General features: G+C 46.4%; 1 protein-coding gene across 1 annotated transcript in view; it reads right to left on the minus strand.

The window, feature by feature from the left end:
- EFCAB6 (EF-hand calcium binding domain 6) overlaps window positions 1-22,509 on the minus strand; it is a 274,701-nt gene that overhangs the window by 24,663 nt on the left and 227,529 nt on the right. The window contains exon 27 of the mRNA XM_032261403.1: window positions 3,310-3,537. Within this exon, the coding sequence (XP_032117294.1) occupies window positions 3,310-3,537 (228 nt within the window). The remainder of the gene's footprint in view (window positions 1-3,309; window positions 3,538-22,509) is intronic.

Below are 22,509 nucleotides of genomic sequence, written 5' to 3' on the forward strand. Positions count from 1 at the left end.
AACAGGCCCCAGTGTGTATTGTTCTCCCATGTGTTCATGTGTTCTCATCATTCAGCTCCCACTTATAAGTGAGAACACGCAGTGTTTGGTTTTCTGTTCCTGTGTTAGTTTGCTGAGGATAAGGGCTTCTAACTCCATCCGTGTCTCTGCAAAGGACATGACCTCATTCCTTTTTATGGCTGCATAGTATTCCATGGTGTAGTTGTACCACATTTTCTTTATCCAGTCTATCATTGATGGGCATTTAGTTTTTTTCCCAATGTCTTTGCTATTATGAAAAGGGCTGCAATGTACACAGGTATATATGTGTCTTTATAATAGAATGATTTAGATTTCTTGAGGTAATACCCAGTAATGAGATTACTTGGTCATGTGGTATTTCTGCCTCTAGGTCCTTGAGAAATGTCCACACTGTCTTCCACAATGCTTAATCTAACTGACACTCCCAACTTCTACCAACAATGAAGAAGCATTCCTTTTTCTCTGCAACCTCACCAGCATCTGTGTTTTTTTTTTGACTTTTAAATCATAGCCATTCTGACTGGCATGCGATGGTATCTCATTGTGGTTTTGATTTGCATTTCTCTAATGCTCAATGATATTGAGCTTTTTTTATATGTTTGCTGGCTGCATGTAAGAGACATGTCAGCTTATTTTTAGAAAGCTGCATTTAAAAATAAGTACTTAATTTTGTTGGGGAAGGGGCTTGATGTGCTGAGGATGGTGAAGTTTTCGTAGTGGACAATTAAAATCAACTTCTCTGTGATGAATGCCAGATATCTCAGCATGCCATTAATTTCTATCTATAATTAGAGTAAAATTTTACTCATTTAGATGAAATAAAAAAATCTTTATTAGTAAAACCTTGATGACTTGGCCCTATAGAGTAATAAATGCAACTGTATTAATTTCAAAGGCTTATTTTCATTTATGCTAAGAAGTATTTGCAAATATAGATCTTGCTCGGCTTTGATGTGCGATGGTGCAGGGTCGTTTGGAAAGAGCATTTAATTTTGCTCAGCAAAAGTGCTCACACCAAAATGCCTAAGAAAGGTGATAGTCTTCAAGGCATGCATGGATGGGGCAGTGAGTTCAGAGCTGTGAGTGGGACCAGGGGTACTGGGATGATCACCCTTCCCTAGGAAGACTTCCAAGTCCTTACCCTGCAACTCTGACAAAATGAGACAAGAGGTTGGAGTGGCCCAATTTTGGAGCCAAAAGAGTTACATTTCCTCGAAGGGTCTGCAGGGAACTCCCTGGGCTGAGCCTTAGCAGAACCAGGAGGAAGGAGGGAGGCAGAGTTGCTTTCTAAGTATTTGGGGATCTTATATGGTAACCCGAATTATTCTCTGGGAATGGGACATTGACACATTTGAGAACTAGAGAGGGCTTGTAGCCATGTATTTTCTGGGTGAAGGGAAATCTACTTCCATAACTGGATTAAGTGGTGCCCTGTGTTACTTGGCTGATCAGTCACTGAGCTGCTGAGGATGGTGAAGGGCAGGGGAGTCTGGACGCTGTCCGTTCACCAGCATGTACTGAGCACCCACTCAGTGCCCCACACTGCTTTGGCATTTAGGGCAGTAAGGAACAAAGCAACCTGGGGTACTGCTCCCCTGTTCAGTGTGGCTACGGACAGGAGGCAGGCTGGGCAGGCGCTCTCTTCCTTCCCCAGCTGCCGTGGCATGGCAGACTCTCAGATGCCATCCCCCTTGGAAGTGCTCTTGGCCTTGGAAGGCCATGAAAGGCCAAAGAGGTCCAGGGGAGCAGGCTGTCGGAGCCTTTGAGCCAAAGAAGAGCTCAGTCCAGTCCTTGGGGGAGGAGACTGGGAAGAACCTCCTTCTGGGGATTCTGGGATAGGGAGGAGGATCTTAGAGAGGCAGGGCCTGTGTCCAGCCTGTGCGCAGTGGAGAGGCCCGCCAGGGGTGGCATGTACCCAGCATGCTTAGAATAGTGGCCCAGAGCATCCCACACGGCCAACAGCAACACCAGGTAGTGGCAAGGAGAAGGCAGGCTGAGGTGGGGTTGAGGTGGCAGGAGGAGCACCAGCCTTCCACCAGGGTCTGTGACTCCCGAGGCATGAGGACAGACTGGCCACCCTCTTTGGACCATGTAAAGTCTAGTTAAAGAAGAGGAATCAGGCTGGCAGGAACAGGGGAAAAGAAAACAAAAAAGCAGGTAAGCTCTAAGTCCGCCTTTCTTCACGGTCCAGAACATGGAGCCCTCCCGCACAAATAACTCACCATCTTCCTGCGCCCAGCTATCACCAGACCCTCGGCTCACAGGAAAACGCAAGGGAGCTAACTGGAACCCTGGTGTCTTCAGTACTGCACAAAGCCTTGTTCAGCACCCAGTACAAGCACCATCCTATAAAATCCCCCGCAAACTTTGTCTCTTTGCAGTCAGCTTTTATCTTGCTGACTTGCCCAGTGTGCCCTTGCAACGTATTTTCATGCTTTTTCTAGTACATCTGCCTTTCTTTACCCACACCTGTCTTGGTAAAAATTCTTTCTACTGCCTGTGCAGCACCGGCTCCAGAGAGTTGCTGCCCGTGACAGACCCAGACCACATTACCACATGCCACACCAAGGTATCTCCCTTATTTTGGTGTTTGAACTTTTGATTCCAATTCTATCCGATCAATTATAGTGGAAATTGATTAGTGATGCGGCACCAAAAAACTGCTTTTTTTTTTTGTTTGAGACAATGTCTCCCTCTGTCACCCAGGCTGAAATGCAGTGGTATAATCACATCACTGCAGCCTCCAACTCTTGGGCTCAAGAAATACTTCTGTGTTGGCCTCTCGAAGCACTAAGATTACAGGCATGAGCCAAAGCACCCAGCTCAAAATGTTTATGACATGTAATATTTATAGCACATTTTAGTTGTGCAGGCATCACACATTTTATAATTCTATTTGCTGTATAATATATCCAAACATATAAAATTGTTTAGGACCTAACGCTATATACTATGCAGATAAAACACAATTACTGACCTTTTACAGAAGACATGGAATGCTCTGGGATGCTCCAGGGAAGGCAGGAGGAATGTGGGAGCCAAAGCTGAGCTTAATTTGATTTTAAAAGTAATGGTGACATTATTTGTACCCTGATAAAAATGGTGCAATTCATAGTTGTTACATAAACAGAAGGCTCCTGGGAATCTTCAGGAAGATTGAAAAACAAAATAATAAACCTACAAGTATTTTAAAAATAGAGAACAGTCTTAAACTCTGTACACTGGCCAGGGACCAGGCTGACGCTAAGCCGATGGCGTGTAGGGTGAGGGCTGACATGGGTTTCTTACCTGTTCGTCCGTCAGGATTTGGACGTGGCGAGTACAGATGGCCCTGAACTCATCTCTGGAGATGGTGTTCGTTTTCATGGTGTCAAAATTCTCACAGTCCTGGGCGATGGCATGGTAATGGGAAGTCACTGCTTTGTGGAGACGAGCCAAGAGGTCTCTGCTGGCCACGGCCTTGGGAGAGGAAGGCGGCGAGGTTTTGGGCATTTTCTCAGCCCACTCATCAGCTGTCTGGACAAAACAGAATGGAAATTGACCCATTTGAGAAATAATCAACCACCTCTGCTCTGGGCTTCTCACCCAGGGCAAGTCCCAGGGAGGCCCAGGGAGGTGGGAGGAGAAGCCAGAAGACAGCTGCACCCTGGAGGTGGGTTGAGGCGGCCTCCAGCCCCAGGACAGGCCCAGCTGAGCAGAAGCCTGGGTTTCGAGCCACGAAGGGTCAAGTGAGTTTCCCACAGGGCTGAGCAGTGCCCCTGGAAGGCTGGGCCGCCAGCACAGAGCCCAGCTCTGGGGAGGGCACAGCTTTTGCTCTCATCTATTCACGTGTTCAGTCTGTCTTTGGGTTTGATGAACAAACACAGTGAGAGCGTTCCCTGAGAGGCCAGGGAATGAACAGTTCACGCCAATTTAGTTGATGTACTCATAGTGGTTAAAATTTGAAAGGGGGGTTTTGATGACTGTTGTGCCATTATACTGCACCTAAATGTTCCTTGAAGTCTGAAACTTTGTGAGACCCACAGGGACTTAATTCTAGGGAATTAAGTGTGGTGGCACCTGCGAGGGGTGACCTCCCCACAGTGGACATGGGTCCCGGGCCTGGTTTAGTGCTCTGCTTCCCTCCTTGGGCATTGGAAGTCTGGGGTTTGGGGTGTGGTTTAGGTCCTCATGACACTGTCCGTGGTGCTGAGTCCAGAGGAGGAATGTGCCCCTAGCCAGTGCCCGGGGATTTCCCGGGAGGAGGAGGAATTGGCTGTGGAGAAAGAAGGACAGCACAAAGATTCTTTTACTGATGTGCTGGCAAGAGGGCCTGTGGCCAGGTGAGCTGGGAGGGGCCCGTGGAGGACTGCATCCCACCTTCAGCATCTGCAGATGTTCACTGTGTCAGACATATGTGATAGAGGGAAGAGTCAGCAAGGGGAAGTTACTCAGTGAGCAACTGCAGACGGACAATGACAATTGCAAGGGGCCTTACCCTGGGGACAGTTGGGAGGAGGCATGGGGAGGCTGGTTCCACATTAGGGGAGACCGGGCTCCACGCTGACGTCAGGCTTGGGAACTGGGACCCCGGGGATGAAGCTGGTGGGGCAGCTGGGTCTTGAGCCTCCTGTGGGGGGTGGGGAGAAGTGGGCAGGGGCCTGTGAAGCAGCTCTGATGAGCATCTACATGCTGCAATTAGAGAAAGGCTCCCAAAGCCAGGCCAGTGGCTGCTGCATCAACAGGGCAGCTCCTGGAGTATGCTGACCTGGAAGGGGCGGGGCTAGAAGATAGGTGTGGGAGTCAGGAACAGGTGAGATTCTCTGGGTGACCACACCCGAAAGCTTTTCCTGTACCTGGGTGTATTCTGAGATGTATGACCGGGTTTCCCCAAGTCAAAACCCACCATGGCTGTGACCCAGCTCCTACCATACACTCCAGCGCCATGCTAAGGGCTTCTACAGAGTATCACATCTAATCCCCCAACTACTATTTCTTTCTTTCTTTTCTTTTTTTGAGATGGAGTCTTGCTCTGTTGCCAGGCTGGGGTGCAGTGGCATGATATCGGCTCACTGCAACCTCCACCTCCCAGGTTCAAGCAACTCTCCCCCCTCTGCCTCCGGAGCAGCTGGAACTATAGGCGCCCACCACCATACCCAGCTAATTTTTTTGTATTTTAGTAGAGACAAGTTTTCACCATGATGGCCAGAATGGTCTCGATCTCCTGATCTCATGATCCACCCGCCTTGGCCTCCCAAAGTGCTGAGATTAGAGGCATAAGCCACTGTGCCCGGCCCTCCCCTAACTATTAAAACTCGGTCATGTTCAAAGCAACTGCAGAGTAATGTATATATTAGATGTTACTATCGTTTATGACAGAAAAGTCTGAATAATGTATGAAGTCTTTCTTACTTTATGAAATTGTACCAAACACAGGATGCTGCTGGCAGTATCCTCAGAAATATGAATCTGTACACGTACACTCAAGCTGAAGCCCACCACATCCTCCACCATGCAAAGGCTGACGGAGTTTTTATACGTGTTCATTTGGAGCTGTTTGCAAAGTAAATGAATGTCTCTTTTATTTTAGAAAATAAAAGTGATATTGCTGATGCGTTTTGAGTATTTTTAGAATTCCAACACTTGAAAATGCACTTCCCAGATCCAAATACACAAGCATTTCCCTAAGGGATGTTGGCATCAAGAGGGTAGAGGAACCTCTCCTGGACATACAGCCATAGCTCTCAGTCCATCCTTATGGTTTCAGACCTTCAGGTCCTGAGGAGGACGGGGCTCCATGTAAATATTACTGGAAAGAACATAGGTGGATGGAGCCCAGTTCCCATGGGAAGATGGGAGTCCTGGGTCTGAGTCTAGACTCTGCTTCTACCCGGCTGTGTGCCCCTGCAATAAGCTGCTTACCCACTTTTTGCCTGAGTTTCCTCATCTATCCAGGAGGAATAAGGGCTCACCTGAGATGAGTGTTCTCTGAAAGTATTAAATCATGAAACTAACTGGAAATACGATGAGTCTAACAACAGACTTGGAAGAATTCTAACAAAGTATTATGTGCAACCTTAGGTTAGGATGCTGTAAACTCCAGAGGAAACTGAACAGTTTTCTAGCAAAATTCAATATAATTGAAATAGCAAATAAAAATTAAATTTAAATTGAATTAGAAAAGAAAGTATTTTCCTATACTTAAATATTAGAAAAGCCTGAATAGACAGGTAACCACAAAAGAAATGAAAAAGGCTGTTAAAAGATCTACCATCTATCACTAAAAAGGTGTCAAGCCCAGATGATTTTAAAGGCAAGCTGTAAGGAACACTTAGGGAATAGTTAATTTTTACATTAGTCAAAATATTCCAGAACACAGAGTCATATTCTTGTTATTGCACATTATACAAATACCAAAATATAATAAAGAAAACATGTCAAAATAAAAAATAAAAATAAATCTAGTTATGGCCATTCGTGCAAAAATTATAAAATATTAGAAATATTTAGCACCATATTTAAAAATGACACACCAAGATCAACTAGGGCTTATTCCATGGATAAGGATGCAAGAATTAGCAAATCTTTCCATTCCTTACTTTAGTGAAAGGCGTATGTCAACAGACAGCAGAGTCATTTGACAAAATTCAGCAGCTATTCTTGGTAAAGTGATATACAATAGAAATAGAATGAGACGGATAAACTATATAGAAATAAAATAAACATTGTAAACATGAATATTAATAAAAAATCTATAAAGATTATACTAAATGGATGAAATGCTAAAGCACTAAAATCAGGAACAAAATAAGCATGATTTCACTTCTACTCACATTTTAGAGGTTCCACCTTTCGAAATAAGAAGAAAATAAAATCAACATGTAAATGTTCAAAACTGGTATCATTATTTGTGGATATTATTGTTCAGTTAGAAAAATCTCAGTGGCATTTAGGAAAGTGGCTGGATTCAAGGTAAAAATACAAAAAAGCAATGCCATTCTTTTATGGTCACTATAACCAGTCAGGATTGAGATGTGACAAAAATTCCCATTCACATTAATGACAAAGCTATTGAATACCTCTGGATAAATGCTATATGAAAGGTATAAGACCTACACAGGCATACCTAATTTTTTTCACTTTGCTTTATTGTGCTTTGCAGATATTGTGCTTTTTATAAATTGAAGGATTATGGCAAACTGTGTCAAGCAAGTCTGTCAGCGTCATTTTTCCAACAGCATGTGCTCATACCGTGTCGGCATGTCACAGAGAAATTGTTCACCAAAGAGTCAATCAATGGGGCAAACTTCATTGTCTTTTTTTAAGGAATTATCAGTGCCACCCCAGCCTTCAGCAGCCATTGACACTGAAGTGGGACCCTCCACCAGCAAGAAGATTACAAGAAGATGACTTGCTGAAGGCTCAGAAGATCATCAGCATATTTTAGTAACGAAGTATTTTTATTAAGCTATATAATTTTTTAGACATAATGCTATTACATACTTAACAGACTACAGTATAAACATAACTTTTATGTGCACCAAGAAACCAAAAAATTCGTTGACTTGCTTTATTGTGATATTTGCTTTGTTACGGTCTGGAACCAAATCAGAAAGCCTTTGAGGCATGCCTGTATAAACAAATGCTGTATACATGGGCAAAGACTTCATGACTAAAGCCCCAAAAGCAATTGCAACAAAAGCCAAAATTGACAAATGGGATCTAATCAAACTAAAGAGCTTCTGCGCAGCAAAAGAAACTATCATCAGAGTGAACAGGCAACCTACAGAAAGGAGAAAATTTTTGCAATCTACCCATCGGACAAATGTCTAATATCCAGAATCTACAACGAACTTAAACAAATTTAAAAGAAAACAAACAAACAACCCCATCAAAAAGTGAGCGAAGGATATGAACAGAGACTTCTCAAAGGAAGACATTTGTGCAGCCAACAAAAAAGCTCATCATCACTGGTCACTAGAGAAATGCAAATCAAAACCACCACGAGATACCATCTCACGCCAGTTGGATGGCGATTATTAAAAAGTCAGGAAACAGATGCTGGCAAGGCTGTAGAGAAACAGAAACGCTTTTACACTGTTGGTGGGACTGTAAATTAGTTCAACCATTGTGGAAGACAGTGTGGTGATTCCTCAAGGATCCAGAACCAGAAATACCATTTGACCCAGCAATACCATTACTTGGTATATACCCAAAGGATTATAAATCATTCTACTATAAAGACACATGCACATGTATGCTAAATGCAGTACTATTTGCAATGTCAAAGACTTGGAACCAACCCATATGCCCATCAATGACAGACTGGATAAAGAAAATGTGGAGCATATACACCTTGGAATACTATGCAGCCATAAAAGGAATGAGTTCATGCCCTTTGCAGTGACATGGATGAAGCTGGAAGCCATCATTCTCAGCAAGCTAACATAGAAACAGAAAATGAAACACCTCATGTTCTCACTCATAAGTGGGAGCTGAACAATGAGAACACACGAACACAGAGAGGGGAACATCATACACTGGGGCCTGTTGTGGGGTCGGGGCAAGGGAAGGGAGAGCCTTAGGACACATACCTAATGCATGCAGGCCTTAAAACCTAGATGATGGGTTGATAGATGCAGCAAACCACCACGGCACATGTATAGCTATGTAACGAACCTGCACATTCTGTACATGTATCCCAGAACTGAAACTAAAATTAAAAAGAAAAATGCCTGTGTAAAGAATATACATATTATTTTATGGTTATTAAAGCAAGATTGGAATAAATAGAGAGACATATCATGTTTCTGGATATAATGACTCACTTTCAAAAGAGAAGCCTTTCTCAAGTTATAAATAAGCTTAATAGAATTCTAATAAAAATCTCAATGGATATTTGGGGGAATCATCAGACATATTGATATCAACTCTGATATTAAAAAATAATATGTGAGAATTACCATGAAATTTTTGGAAAAAGATAGGAATGAAGGTTTTGACTCACCAGATATTAAACCTGCCATAACTTTGATATAATCAGAGTAACAGAGATAGGTTCAGAAATACGCAAATAAATCTGTGGGCAGCTACTTTGGCTGTGAGAACTAAGTCTCTACTGTGGCTGAGTCCTTACATCATAAGGCCCGTTTGTTACAGCGTTAGAAAAGTGTTAGAGGACAGTGTGGTCAACGTAAAGGTAACCTTGGGTAGGGGTGGCCATGCTCTCAGGCGGGGACACAGTGCCACAGGTGCAACTGGGGGGAACTTGGCCCCTGTTGGGGTGACCACCGTGGGCCTCCTTGAAGAGGAAACGACTGACATGGGTGCCATAGGAAGTGCAGGCGGAAAGGGATTAAAAACCCAGCCCAGAGGATCATGAGGTCGGGAGATCGAGACCAGCCTGATCAACATGGTGAAAACCCATTTCCACTAAAAATACAAAAATTAGCCAGGCATGGTGGCAGGTGCCTGTCATCCCAGCTACTTGAGAGGCTGAGGCAGGAGAATCACTTGAACCTGGGAGGCAGAGGTTGCAGTGAGCCATGATCATGCCACTGCACTTCAGCCTGGGCAACAGAGAAAGACTCTGTCTCAAAAAAACCAAAAAGCAAAATCCAAAAACAAAAACAAAAACAAAACCCTACCCGGGAGGTAATATTGTCCTCCTCAACAAGCTGATGGATGTGAAGGTCTGATGGATGGGAGGCTAAGAAGTGCCTGAAGTCACAGAACCAACAGAGTGGCACCCGGATTCTACCCAGACTACTGGCCTGTAAACACACGCTTCCCTAGATGTGCCGAGAGCTGCAGGCAGGGTCCAGGTCATGGTGATGGCTCCCCATCCTCACCTGGGGAGGCAGGGGACGGACATGGGCACTGCCATGGAGAAGCAGAAGCAGCTCAACTGCATGGTGGAGCAGGGAAGGCGCTGGGCACCTACTGACCTCCATTGCATGGAGGTGGCTGACCATCAGTGCAAATACTCATTCCCTGCTTGCAAAAGTAATGATTGCATGTTCACTATAGAAAACTTAGAAGCTACAAAAAGGCACAAAGAAAAAAAAGATTACTGAAACCCCACCCCCTGCCGCCACCACTGTCATTGTCTCAGTGCACAAGAGAGAAACCACCAATCTGGGGTCCCCAGGCCCCATGGATGCCTCTGCCCAGAGAGCCCCCACCCGCTGCTGGCGGAGAGCGCCTGGGTTTTCCATCAAGGGCATTTTGGCTGAGAATCTGTTAGGCGCCGTATTCTGGTTCCCATTTCACATTTTAGCAAAGCTGCTCAGCCGCCGCCAGCCTCGCTCGAGTGACTGGAGACACCAGGGAGGAACAGATGGCTCTTGGTCTGGCGCTTCTGTGTCCCTGGCACTTCTCACGTGATCATTATATCTGAATGAGGGAAAAAATAATGCTTTTTCTATAACTAGAAGAAATGTTTCTCCTAATCAAAAAAGACACCACTATCTTCAGATGCAAATGACACGTTCCAATATTAACTGCGCTTTACATCAAAGGCCCCCTCAGGACAGGAATCACAGCTGCAACAGGAAGAACAGAGCTGAAGGAAAGGCTGGGACTCAGCTCCACCCCATCCATGCTGGGCCCCGAATACCTCAGGCTTCTCCAGGGCCTTCTCATCTGGCAAAGACAAGATCCTGGTTGCTTCTGGTGACTTTTAAAGTTCAACAAACAAACAAACAGGAGTGCAATCAACTGCACTCTTGGTCTGACCTAATTGGAGAACAATGTACAAGTTCTGAAGGGGTTTTATTTCATTTCTTCAATGGTATTCATGGGATCTTGTTAAAGCACACAATTGCCCTTCTAGATGTGGTAAAGACAGCCTGCCGCTACCAGAAGGAAAATTCTTGCCCCTTTCTTTGTGACTACACCATAATATTGGCAACATACATAAAAGAAATAATGTCCCAATACATGAAGCATACAGTCATCCAAGAGGCTACTAACACCCTACTTTTACGGTATGCTTCCCGGTTTCAAATGTATCTATATATCTCGCTGGTAAAAGCAAGTCACAGCTTCAGAATCTAAACCTGTGGTTCTAAAATTCTCCCATGACATGGGAATCACTCAGGAGGGCGCCCCAACAGCCACAAGTTCTGAGTGGGTGGGAGGGAGGCAGCCCAGGTGGGGGGTGGGAGGGAGGCAGCCCAGATGGGGTGGGAGGGAGGCAGCCCAGGTGAGGGGGTTGGAGGGAGGCAGCCCAGATGGGGGAGTTGGAGGGAGGCTGCTCAGGTGGGGGGTGGAAGGGAGGCTGCTCAGGTTGGGGGTGGGAGGGAGGCAGCCCAGGTGGGGTGGGAGGGAGGCAGCCCAGGTAGGGGGTGGGAGGGAGGCAGCTCAGTGGGGTGTGGCCTGCTGTCTCTCTTATTGTCCTTGGCTCTGCCCAGGGTCTCTCCCAGCAGGCACAGCATGGCTGCCTGCTGCGATCTGGTGAAAGCCCTTCAGGAAGGCACAGTGCTGGGATTCCCAGCCCAGGTCCTGGCCTCCGGCACCAGGGCCAGATCTGCCCTCCTTCAGCATCTCAGAGTGTGCACCTGAGCAGGAGACAGCACCAGTAACCCAAGTGCCACCTGCCAGGGCAGAAGGAACGTGGCCAGGACCAGCCTAGGCTGGAGGAGGGGGGCTTGGGCCTGCAGAACAGGGATAGGCCACAATAAAACCAGGGTTCAGGCTGCTCCTGTCTTGTGACCTTGGGTACGATACACCCTAAATTGACCTCCCTGGCCTCAATGGGGTAAAGTGGGAATAAAAACAGCCAGCTCTTTGGAAAGTTCAAGCTGAGAGGACTGCTTGAGCTCAGGAGCTTGAGACCAGCCTGGGGAACATGGCAAAACTCCATCTCTACAAAAATTAGCTGGGGGTGGTGTGCACCTATGGTCTTAGCTACTTGGGAGGCTGAGATGGGAGCATCACCTGAGCTTGGGAGGCTGAGGCCACGGTGAGGCTCATCTTGCCAGCCTTCATGACAGAGCAAAACCCTGTCTAAAACCAAAACCAAAACCAAAACAGCTACCTTAAGGACAGGCCCGGGATTTCACCAACACAGCCTCAAAGTGTGTGGCCTGGAGCCTGCCACACTGCTGCTGCTGGTGATGACAGATATTTCCGCAGGAGTCAGGAACTCGGACAGATGTGGGTTGAGTCCTCTTCCTGACTAACACCAGGCTATCATGAATGATCACAGGATGGCGCAGCCTGATGCCTATGACTGCCTGCAGCTCAAACTACCCTCCAGGGAGTTGTAGGCACGTCTTCAAGAACCCAGACAGGAACCCACACTGTGGCCATGCCACGGAACCATGTCTCTTGACCAGTGGCCGGGAGCTCTGCACAGCAGGGCTGTGGGGGTGGAACCACAGGCTCGTATTCAGGCGAAGACTTGGTGCCGCCATCTTCTAGCTGCGACTCGCTCATGCAATCACTTCACCTCTCCGGGCTTGCATTCTCCTCTGAGAAGTGGGGATAACCACACCAGTCGGAGAGAACTGCCCTGCCAGAGTCACTCCGGGAAAGACGGGCATTTTCCAGGACATCCCCCATGCGCTTCAGGAAGGAGCTGTTGGCTGGGTGCGGTGGCTCACACCTGTAATCCCAGCACTTTGGGAGGCCAAGACAGGTGGATCACCTGAGGTCAGGAGTTCAAGACTAGCCTGCCAACATGGTGAAACCCTGTCTCTATTAAAAATACAAAAATTAGCCAGGCGTGGTGGCACATGTCTGTAATCCCAGCTGCTCGGGAAGCTGAGGCAGGAGAATTGCTTGAACCCAGGTGGCAGAGGTTGCAGTGAGCCAAGACTGTGTCACTGCACTCCAGCCTGGGCAACAGAGTGAGACTTTGTCTCAAAAATGAAAAAAAAAAAAAAAGAAAAAGAAAAAAGGAAGGCACTCTCCTCCCTGGAGTCTGCAATAAAAGTGAATTAACTTTCATCCTACAAGGAACTCACCTGTGTGGCGGCAGGGAACGCTCTAAGGGAGAAGCTTCCTTATGCAACCCAAGTCGGGGCAGGAGCCAGCCCCGAGGTAAGAGTTAAGCCCTGTGCAAGAACCAGCTAGAGAGGGGAGGGCAGGCTCCCTAAGGGTCAAGTGAACCCGAAATGTTGTTAGCTCACGTTCGGTTTTATTGTCCTTCTGTTTCAACAGCTCTACGAGGTGGTCCTAGTAAAGAGCCTTCTAATATGCTGTCAATATGTCCAGCCTTGTTCTTGGCTGGCTTTAAAACCAGTTTTCCACTAAATTGTATCCTGAACAACTTCTATGGTCAATTGGGAAGAGAGAACTTCACAGAAAGCAGGGTGGTGGACTTGTCAGAGCCTCAGAGCTGGAGAGGGAGTGGCACACATGCATGTGCTTTCTTGGGGTCTGTTGCCTCCATGGCCCCCCTGCTTCTGCTCTGCTCTCCCTGTGTGCATGCTCTTTGCCCGGGGTGGGTCTCTGTGGCGGCTCTCACTACAGAGGCTGAGAGTATTTCCCTGCCCCTTGGCTTTGGATTCCACCATAGGTCATGCTCTGGCCAGTGGAATGTGGGTGATTACCATGTGATGGAAGGATGAAGGAGCATTTGCATAACTGGGCAAGCCCTCTTGCACCTACACCATTGCCTGAGAAGACAGGCTCTGGCCATCCCACAGGATGGAGGAGGAGGAGGAGGAGGAGGAGGAGGAGGAGGAGGAGGAGGGGGGAGATGAGGAGCGGAGCTTAGCCCAGCCTAGATCAGCCCCCACAGCTGTGAGAACTGAACGGACATTATTGTTTTGTGGCCCTGAGGGTTTGTGGTTGCTTGTTACGTAGTGATGGCTGACTGCTATAGTTCTGTGTTTCTAATGAGTTAAGAAGTACAAGGGGATGAGCTTAGAATACAGAGAGGACAAGTAAGCTGTTGGGCACAGATGGCTTTTTGATCGTCAGCATTCCTCGAAATGGACATATTGCAAGGAGGCTTTGTGGCCCCCAGTGGGTGTCCAAGATGGCAGTCACCTACCCTAGAGCAATGGTTGTGACAGAGTGGCTAGCAAGGTCCCTGTGGCTGCTAGACTAAAAATATATCTGCATATTAATGTAATTATGAAGGTATAATCAGCTCATCTGACTGTATGATTCATATACTAAGTTTTGTTCTAAATACTTACAGAGACAATTATGTAGTTTTTTCTATGATTCCTTACAGGAGAAAAAAAAAAAGTCCTGAAACTTCACACAGAATAAGAACTCAGCAGGTAGCAAAAACTCCTTATTAGAAACACTCAGTAAAGAATTCCTCACTTCCTTTTAAAGAATGGTGTAATTACTTCTAAGAATTGAAAAATTGCTTCATTTGATCAAATATTTTGATTAGCAAAGAAATTAATTGTACTGTATCTTCATTTGTATTTACAGTGAATAAATGAATGCTAAAAATAACAACAGCAGCAAAACTGCCTGTCAAAAAAAAAAAAAAAAAAAAAAACCATTTAAAAATCCAGATGAAAATAAAGTGGAAGCTCTGAGGAAGCTGCCTGCTGCAGACCTCATGGACACTCGCCTCCGAAGGGGTGGGCACTTCCCAGAAGGGAGCCTCCGGTGCATCAGGAGGTCAGGCCCAGGTGACCGCCCGATGGGAGGAGATACTCCAGTACGCTGTTTGCACAAGTGAGGCAGTTTCACCACAATCCCAGGCACAGTTCCAGGCTTTCTGGTGGCACAATTGCCGCCCAGGCCTGGGATCTCTTACCACACAAGGATTCCTTCTGGGCAATGAACAACAGCTAATCTGAAGGTTCTACAACTTCATTTGTAAAAGCCATTAGTCAAGTCAATTCAATGAGTGCTTGCTGACCCCAGAGTAGCAGCAGCCTTCCTTCCTGCGTCTCCTTTACCCAGGCACTGGGCTGGGAAACAGGGAATCTTCTTCTCTGGTCCTCACGTCACCCTGTGAGGCAGCTGTGTGTCTCCCTGCTGTATAGACAAAGTAAGTGGGGCTTGGTTCCAAGCTCCTGCCTGCTGGTGCTGGAGATGGAGACTGACTCCAAAGCCATGCTCTTTGGATTTCACCACAAGTCCAGCCATCTAACACATGTGCAAGAACACAGAAGCCTACTGAAAATCTGCACTCAGCAACACTGACCAGCGCCCATGACATGCCAGGCACACCTCCAGGCAGGGGCAACAGTGCAGTGAACCAAAACCCCTACCCTGGAGAAGGTGAGGTTTTGAGACGTCCACCCTGTGAGGCAAGCAAGGGTGGAGCAGACTGCCCTACCAACCTGGCCCCTCGGCTCCCTCACAGAACCCTCTGCCATGGGCTTCCCCCACTACCCTGCCCTGCCCTGCCCTGGCCATGCCCAAAGTGTGGTGCCTTCCCAATCCCTGGGCTCTGGAAGCACTGACCCTCCTCCCAGGAAGCCCCGTCTTCCTGTATCCACCCGCGCTGGCTCCTCAACTCAAGCTTCTATGCTCTGTGCAAGCTCATCAGAAAGCCGTTTCTGCCCATCCTTCCACCACTCATACAGAGTTAGGTCCTCCTCCTCCTCATCCTCCCCCTCCTCCTCCCAGCTCTCCACGCTTACCCAGCCATACAGCTTGACGTCCACAAAGGATCCGTACCAAGACCTTTGCCAACACCCATTCTACAAATCCTCCAGTAGCATGGAATTGCCATAAAATGCAAAGAAATAAAAGGGAAGCATTTAAGCCACCCTTCGACCCTTTCATGATTCAATAAATTCATGGGTGAAGTCATTTATAAAAACTGTTAAAATAAATTCTTCCACCCAAATAAATTCTATGCCACTTAATCACATCATTACTAAACATTAAACAGGCACTCACTGGAATAGGATAGAATACCAAAACAATAAGGAACACACACATTTGGTGTTTCCCGCATTAGGTACTGGGCAAAGCTCTTTCTGCATTCACTTGCTTGATCCCAACAACGATCCTCGGAGGCACACACTGAGCAGGTCTCATTGCACGGGAAGGGAGCAGGGAGCATGGACCCTGGAACTGGCTGGCATTCGAATCCCAGCACTAGCATTTCTAATGGTGGGACTGGGAACAAATGCTCCTACCTCTCTGAGCCTCTGTTTCCTCCTCTGCAAATGGGGTTTCTTGTCCCTGCCACAAGCCTGGACCCCAAGGCCTGGCCCAGAGCCAGGCACACTGTTGGAAATGGATGGATGCTCGGTGCCACAAAGAATAATTAGCACTGAGGCAAAGGATCCTTTAGCAACACAATTTTTACTTCCTGGACTGCAGGAAGGGTACTCCCAGTAGCCATCTTGCCACGAGAGTACAATGAACAAAGAAAAACACACACATTTATTCCTTACGCATTTGGCGTCCTCCTTACTGCTGTGTCTCATCTCCATTGGTTGGAGCCAGACCTCACCATCTAAACTAAAACCCGATTGGCTAACAACTTAAAACTTTTCTAAACAGGTAAGAGCAATGGAGAGCTGGGACATGCCTGTGAGCACAGATATGTTGGTTAAAGTACAAGGACATAGAATGTACTACGTGCCTGTAAGCATGGCGTGTCTAACAGCTACAGAGGATAGGGCTTCATTTGTGAAGTTATTAGCACACTTATTCTTTAACAAGAAAGGGAACTTTAAAAAGGAACTTTTCTACTTCCCACACACACATTCTCATCCTCACTTGCTGAGTGTTGAATGTGGAGATTCATCCAGTCCAGTTCAGCCAGAACCTCAGCAGCCACATTACAAGTTACTTTCCTAGGTGTGTGATGATAGTTGAGATGGTGGTAACAGCTGTATTTTGGATTTTCTCTGAAAGACTTACTTGGGACAATACATTCTTGGATTGAGGGCTGGCTTCCTGATAGGATCATGACCTTGTAGAATCACTGGCACGGCTCAACTCTGATGCTTAATTGATCCAAAAATGGTTGTTATGGCTCTGGAGGGAACAAATAAATGGGAAGCCTGCCTGGGCTGGTTGTCCCATTGTCCATTTATTTTGAACATACAGAGGGCTTTCCGTGGGGGCTAGGAATCAGGGAAGAATCCTGATCTGGATTCAGGGGAATGCAGCGGGAGTGCTCTGAGGATGCTGGAGCGGCTGATTAACACAAGGTGGGCGCTGGAGGTGAGCAGGGCTCCTGGGCGCTGGAGGAGGTGAGCAGGGCTCTCTCACGCATTTCCGTAGGGCCTGGCTAAGGTCTTGGCATGGGGGTATGCTGCGTAGGGCTGGGGCACAAGGGAGAATGAGACCTCATCTGTGCCCTTGGGAACATGGGACTCGTGGGTTTGAAAAAATTCAACCACACAAATCAAAACAACGACCAGAAGTGCTGTCGGATATGCTTCTTCCAACCTCATGACAGGTTCATGATAGCATTGTCTTCTGCCCGACACAGCTGTGTTTGAAAGGAGGCCTCTCTAGTGGGGAAGAGGTCCCATGTGACCACCCTCCACAGGGCCCAGGTGGGGAAAGCCTGGTGTGGCTGGCCCCCTCACATTCCTGCAAGAGGCATCAGAAATTGTGCCTCTCTTTCTTTGGAGGCCAAATCTGTGCTACTTCCGGCAAAGCCCGCCTGGCAGATGCCAGGTTCCTACCCTGTCCACACCACCAGGAACCGGGGTTGGATGGGCACTCATACTCCTTCCTAAAGGGAGGCTTCAGAGCCAGGCAGGGATCAGGACGCATGCTCGGAGGAGCTGCAGTGTCACCATAGCCAACCGGGACTTGCGAGAAAGTTTGAACAGTAAAAGAATAACTCTGTAGTTATTCTACATAACTAATAACAGTAATGCTAATATCTTAATAATTTACTTAATTTATTTACAATTATCTTAGAGCCCTTTCCTGAAAAGGAAACTTCTTCATTCTTTATCACAGTCATTAAAAATACATGGGAACCATTATGTTTACAATAAAAAGAAAGATAAATTGAAGTCACAGTGTTGGCAGCAAATATAAATATGGTGTGCATAAAAGATTACAAACATTCTGATGTACTTTGCAGTCCCTTCGGTTGAAAGCTACATTCTTCCACTTCTCTCTCAGAACAAAAACCATCTTCAAGTTGTTTAACATATAACTGAATGACTTTTGAGATCATATATATCCACACAAAGTGGGAAAAGATCTCATTGGCTCTCTGCTTGCTAGAATGTGACAAAATAATTAGTCTGTATTGAATAAGGATGTGTTTTGTTAAAAAAATCATTATTTCCATGGTAATAAAGTAGAAAGATTTTTATATAGGTTTCTACTATGTCTTTTAAAAATTCTATTTCTGCTCTGAGAGTTATTTTTATACTCACTGAAGAAACTGAAATTGCACTTTAAGAGAAATGTTAAACAGGAACAATTTTCTAAAAACAAGGTGATACTCTACACTTTGCACATGGCATTTTGAATGTAAAATGTTTTTCTAGAAGTGAAGAAGAGGTGTTTGCTGCGGGGAGAAATCCAGATGATATTTTCCCAGTTTGTGGGAATCTCACGAGAAGGTACTTGTGCAGCCGTCTAGGTCTTCTTTTTTTTTTTTTTTTTCTGTTTTGCTTTTCCACCAAGCCACTGGGTAGCAATTTTGCTTCAATGCCTTGTTCCTCTTTTATGCCTTCTAAGTCAGCACCTCTCATCTTGAATGGGGACGTGATGGCTTCCAGGCATATGGGACCAACTCCTTGCTCCCGCCTGAAAAGACACACGTCACCTTCCCTTCCTAGAAGCTTGCAGGCCTCTGAGCCTCCTGGGCTGGTTCTTAAGCCCAGGACAGTGCCAGGAGGATGACCCCCTGGCCTGCTGCACAGGAAGATTCCTGAGCTCCCCCACCATGGGGCCCCGGGGTGGGCTGGTCTGCACAGCAGCAGCCTGGGACCCGCACTTTGAGAAGCGCTGTCTGGCTTGAGTGGTGCTTAACTAAGCAGTCTTAGGAGCAAGGAGGAGGGAGGACTCCTGGCCAAGCCACACAGCAGCGGCAGGAAGCCCATGGCCCCTGCTGTGAGAAGAGCTCAAATCTTTTTCACATGTTAGTGTGACAGGTAGAGGAGGCATAAGAATAACAGGAGTTTTGGAAGACAGATTTGGTGGCATACTCAATGTAAGAAATGGATTATGAGTAGGTGTAAAATTGTCATCTTTACTCTGTGCGCTTTCAGTCTACTCAAGGTCTTACGCAGTGTCTTAACTACGATTCCAGTTGTTCTCTCTCTGAGAATGGATTGGTTTGGCTAGGGATTACTCACGGTGAACTGCTTTGTAGCGAGAGTTGCTGACTGTCTTAATTACATTTTGGTAATCTCCTTTTAATTACTTACCTCCTGTGCATTCCCCAGAGGAAAAGGATGGGTGGTATCATATTTAATGAGCTTAAGGATGATGCATTAACTATTTCTATTATTCGTTACTTCGTTTCCCTTCTATTAAAAAAACACAACAAGCCGGAATTAAATTTGAGAATTCTTCAAGATGAACACATTCTCAGGTTCTTCCCCGGCTGCCTTCCCCTGCAGCCACCCTGGAGGAGGCTGGCCTGCTCCCTCACTCAGGAGACATCAGCGATTCTTCTTTATTCAGACAAAGGGACCTAAACTCTGCAGCCAAGACTTCAGGGCCCAGGTGGTCTGTCTCTGCCACCACCTCCTGCTCCACTGGCGAATAAACGGGACAAAAGAAAACTCACACCTACTCTGTTATTCACTATGACCAGAACCCCTTGCTCTGTGGTCACTCCCTCTCCTCCTGCCATGTCATGTTCCTTGCAGTTTCACGCTGCCCTTCCTGCCCAGAAGTCACTTGCCCAAGGATTTACTTGTCCTCCTGGTAAATGCACACTTTTCTGATTTGTCTAAGCTCAGGTGCTAGCTTCTTGGCCACGTGCATCCTCCTAGGCCAATTTAGGGGTTGATCCCACTGAATTCCCAGAAAACAGATTGCACACTGCCAAGACAGGGCAGGAGGTGGCCGGTGCAGGGGTGCGTGCTGCAGGGACGGTGACACCTCTGCATCCGTGGTTCCCAGTCCGCCATGGTTGATCCCCGTCTCCAAGCACCTTTCTCCTCTTCACCCTTGCCATGATTTTTTCACCAGGATGTTGAGCAGGGTCTTCTGGAGGTGAAGTCAACTCTTTGTGAAGAGAACTGGGCAGAACTAACCAATGTTGGGGGAGGCAATCTGACGATACATAAAGCTTTACGAATGTTCTCTCTTTTGTCTGGCAATTCCAGGGCCAGCAGAGGCTCCTTGTGACTCGTGCATGAGGACACTCAGGCTACACTGAGGCGGGGCAACAGACGCAGAGTTTCAAGCCGTCTTCTCCACTTGCAGATCCTTTAGGGATATTTTGCTGTAGCCCCCCAGCAGCCGAAGACAGTCCCCATGTCACTCAGAGTCAAAGCCAAAGTCTTTTCAAGAACCCCAAGCTTATGGCCACCTGGTCCCCTTTCCTCTGGCCCCATCTCCTTAGACCTCTCCTCCATCTGCCCTCTCCTGCGGGTGCCATCGCACTAGCGGTGCTGGCCAGTCCCTCGCCCGATGTCACTGCTCAGATGTTGCCACTTGACAGGCCCTCCTTTCTGCTTTGCTCCATTTTTCTCCCAGCTGCTGCTGGAACGTGACATGTGACTGAGTCACTCACTCCTGCCCTGCCCCACTTGCTAGAATGAGGGCTTCTGGAGGCAGGGACTGCATCTGTTTGGTTTGCTGCTAAACCCAGCTAAGTGCCTGGTACACATGGGCTGCAGGAGACATGTGCCATGAGAGAGCGAATGAACCCACACGATGGAATGGCTCATGCCAGGTGAAATCCATGCTTGAGAGGAAAATGAAGACCCCAGAGAATGCCAGTGCTACCACAGGAGAGAACAGGCCAGGGGGCCCCTGGAGGAGAGGCCAGCAGAGCCAGAAGAGGAGAGCTGGACCCCTTATCGATCACATCAGCACATCAGTGAGTAATGCCTAAGACCAATTGTTCAGGAAATGGCAGGGTAAGAATATTACTGAGAGACAGAAACATATGCAGCTGAAGAAACAGCAAAAAATCAAATTGAAGGGGATTGCTTTTGGGGAGCAGGACAAGGAGGTTAAATGGGTGAGTCAAGTGATCCCTGTTTTTAAATCTTTTGCAACAATTCAATTTTATTTCTATATGAGCATATGTTATATGTTGATACAAATAAAAAATATTTGTTAAAACAGGCTTGCAAGAGTCCGGAACACAACCCCCAAACTCAGCAGTATACACTGTCTAAAGGGCATTCGTATAAAAAAAAAAAGGACTGGGCATAAACATGCTGAAGTATTAACACTAGTTGTCTCAAGGAGTGATTTTAATTATTTTCTTCTAATGTATCACACATTCCAAACTGTGTATAATGGACATAAACAACTTCTATGAATGTTAGCTTAAACCCATATGAAATTGTCAATATTCAATCATTTATGACTCTGAAAATGGTCATGTCATATAATCCAACCCAATAGAACAGAATTATTTTTAAAAAAAGGGGGGAGATGTTTCAAGATCAATAAAACTATTCCTATCCTTTGACTCCGGTTATTTTATTTCTTGGACGTTTCCTAAGGAACAAACCCAAAATGTGGAGATACGTTTCCATACAAAGTGTTCACTGCAAATTACAGAGGCAAAAGCTGGAAAAAGAATCCTAAATGCTTAAAAATAAGGGAGTGGGTAGAAAGTTATATAGATCTTTTAACTGATGTTTGGAAAACCTTTAGTTGACAAGGCACAATTTAACATTAAGTGGAAAAAAGCAGGATACACAAATATATATACACTGTCATCTCCACTCTGTAAAAAAATGCATTAAAAATAGGAAAAAATAAAGATCTCTAAGGCAGGGTGGGGTGTAGAAAGAACACCATCTCTGAAGCCAAACCCTCCGGCTTGCCACTCCTTGGTGAGCTCAGGTGGCTACTTGACTTCCCGGACCCTGTCTATTCTGCCTTCCCCACTGGGCATGACAACGAGATGAGAAAGTGAATGTGAAGGGCCCCGAGCTTAGTAGGTACTCACTAAATGGTGGCTAAGGTTGTTCTTGTCATCATACCCATCATCGTGGGGTCTAGATTACTGCTATCCTTTATATATAAATATTTGCATTTTCCCCAGTATCTCCCATGAATATGTATTTCTTTTAAAATGACAAAAAACATAATCAAATAGTGAGGGTCACTATAAAATAAGAGCAAAGACAAGCCACAGACCAACGGAAGGTATTTGCAACCCACATGCCAATCAAGGACTGCAAACCTTTGAGGTCACTTGAAGATGACAAGACTTGAATAGCTGCCAACCCATGAAAGTGTTTGACCTTATGATCAGATGGCAGAAGTTAAAACATTAAACAATACCCAGGGACAGCAGGGATGTAGAGTGTCAGGAACTCTCCCGTACTGCTTGTGGGGCCGTGCACTGGGACGACCAGTTAGGGGGACTCTCCTGTACCACTGGTGGGGCCGTACACCAGGACGACCAGTTAGGGGGACTCTCCTGTGCCACTGGTGGGGCCGTAC

This window comes from Sapajus apella, unplaced genomic scaffold, assembly GCF_009761245.1.
Source record: "Sapajus apella isolate SASKATOON/1434 unplaced genomic scaffold, GSC_monkey_1.0 scaffold123, whole genome shotgun sequence".
Lineage (NCBI taxonomy): Eukaryota > Metazoa > Chordata > Mammalia > Primates > Cebidae > Sapajus > Sapajus apella.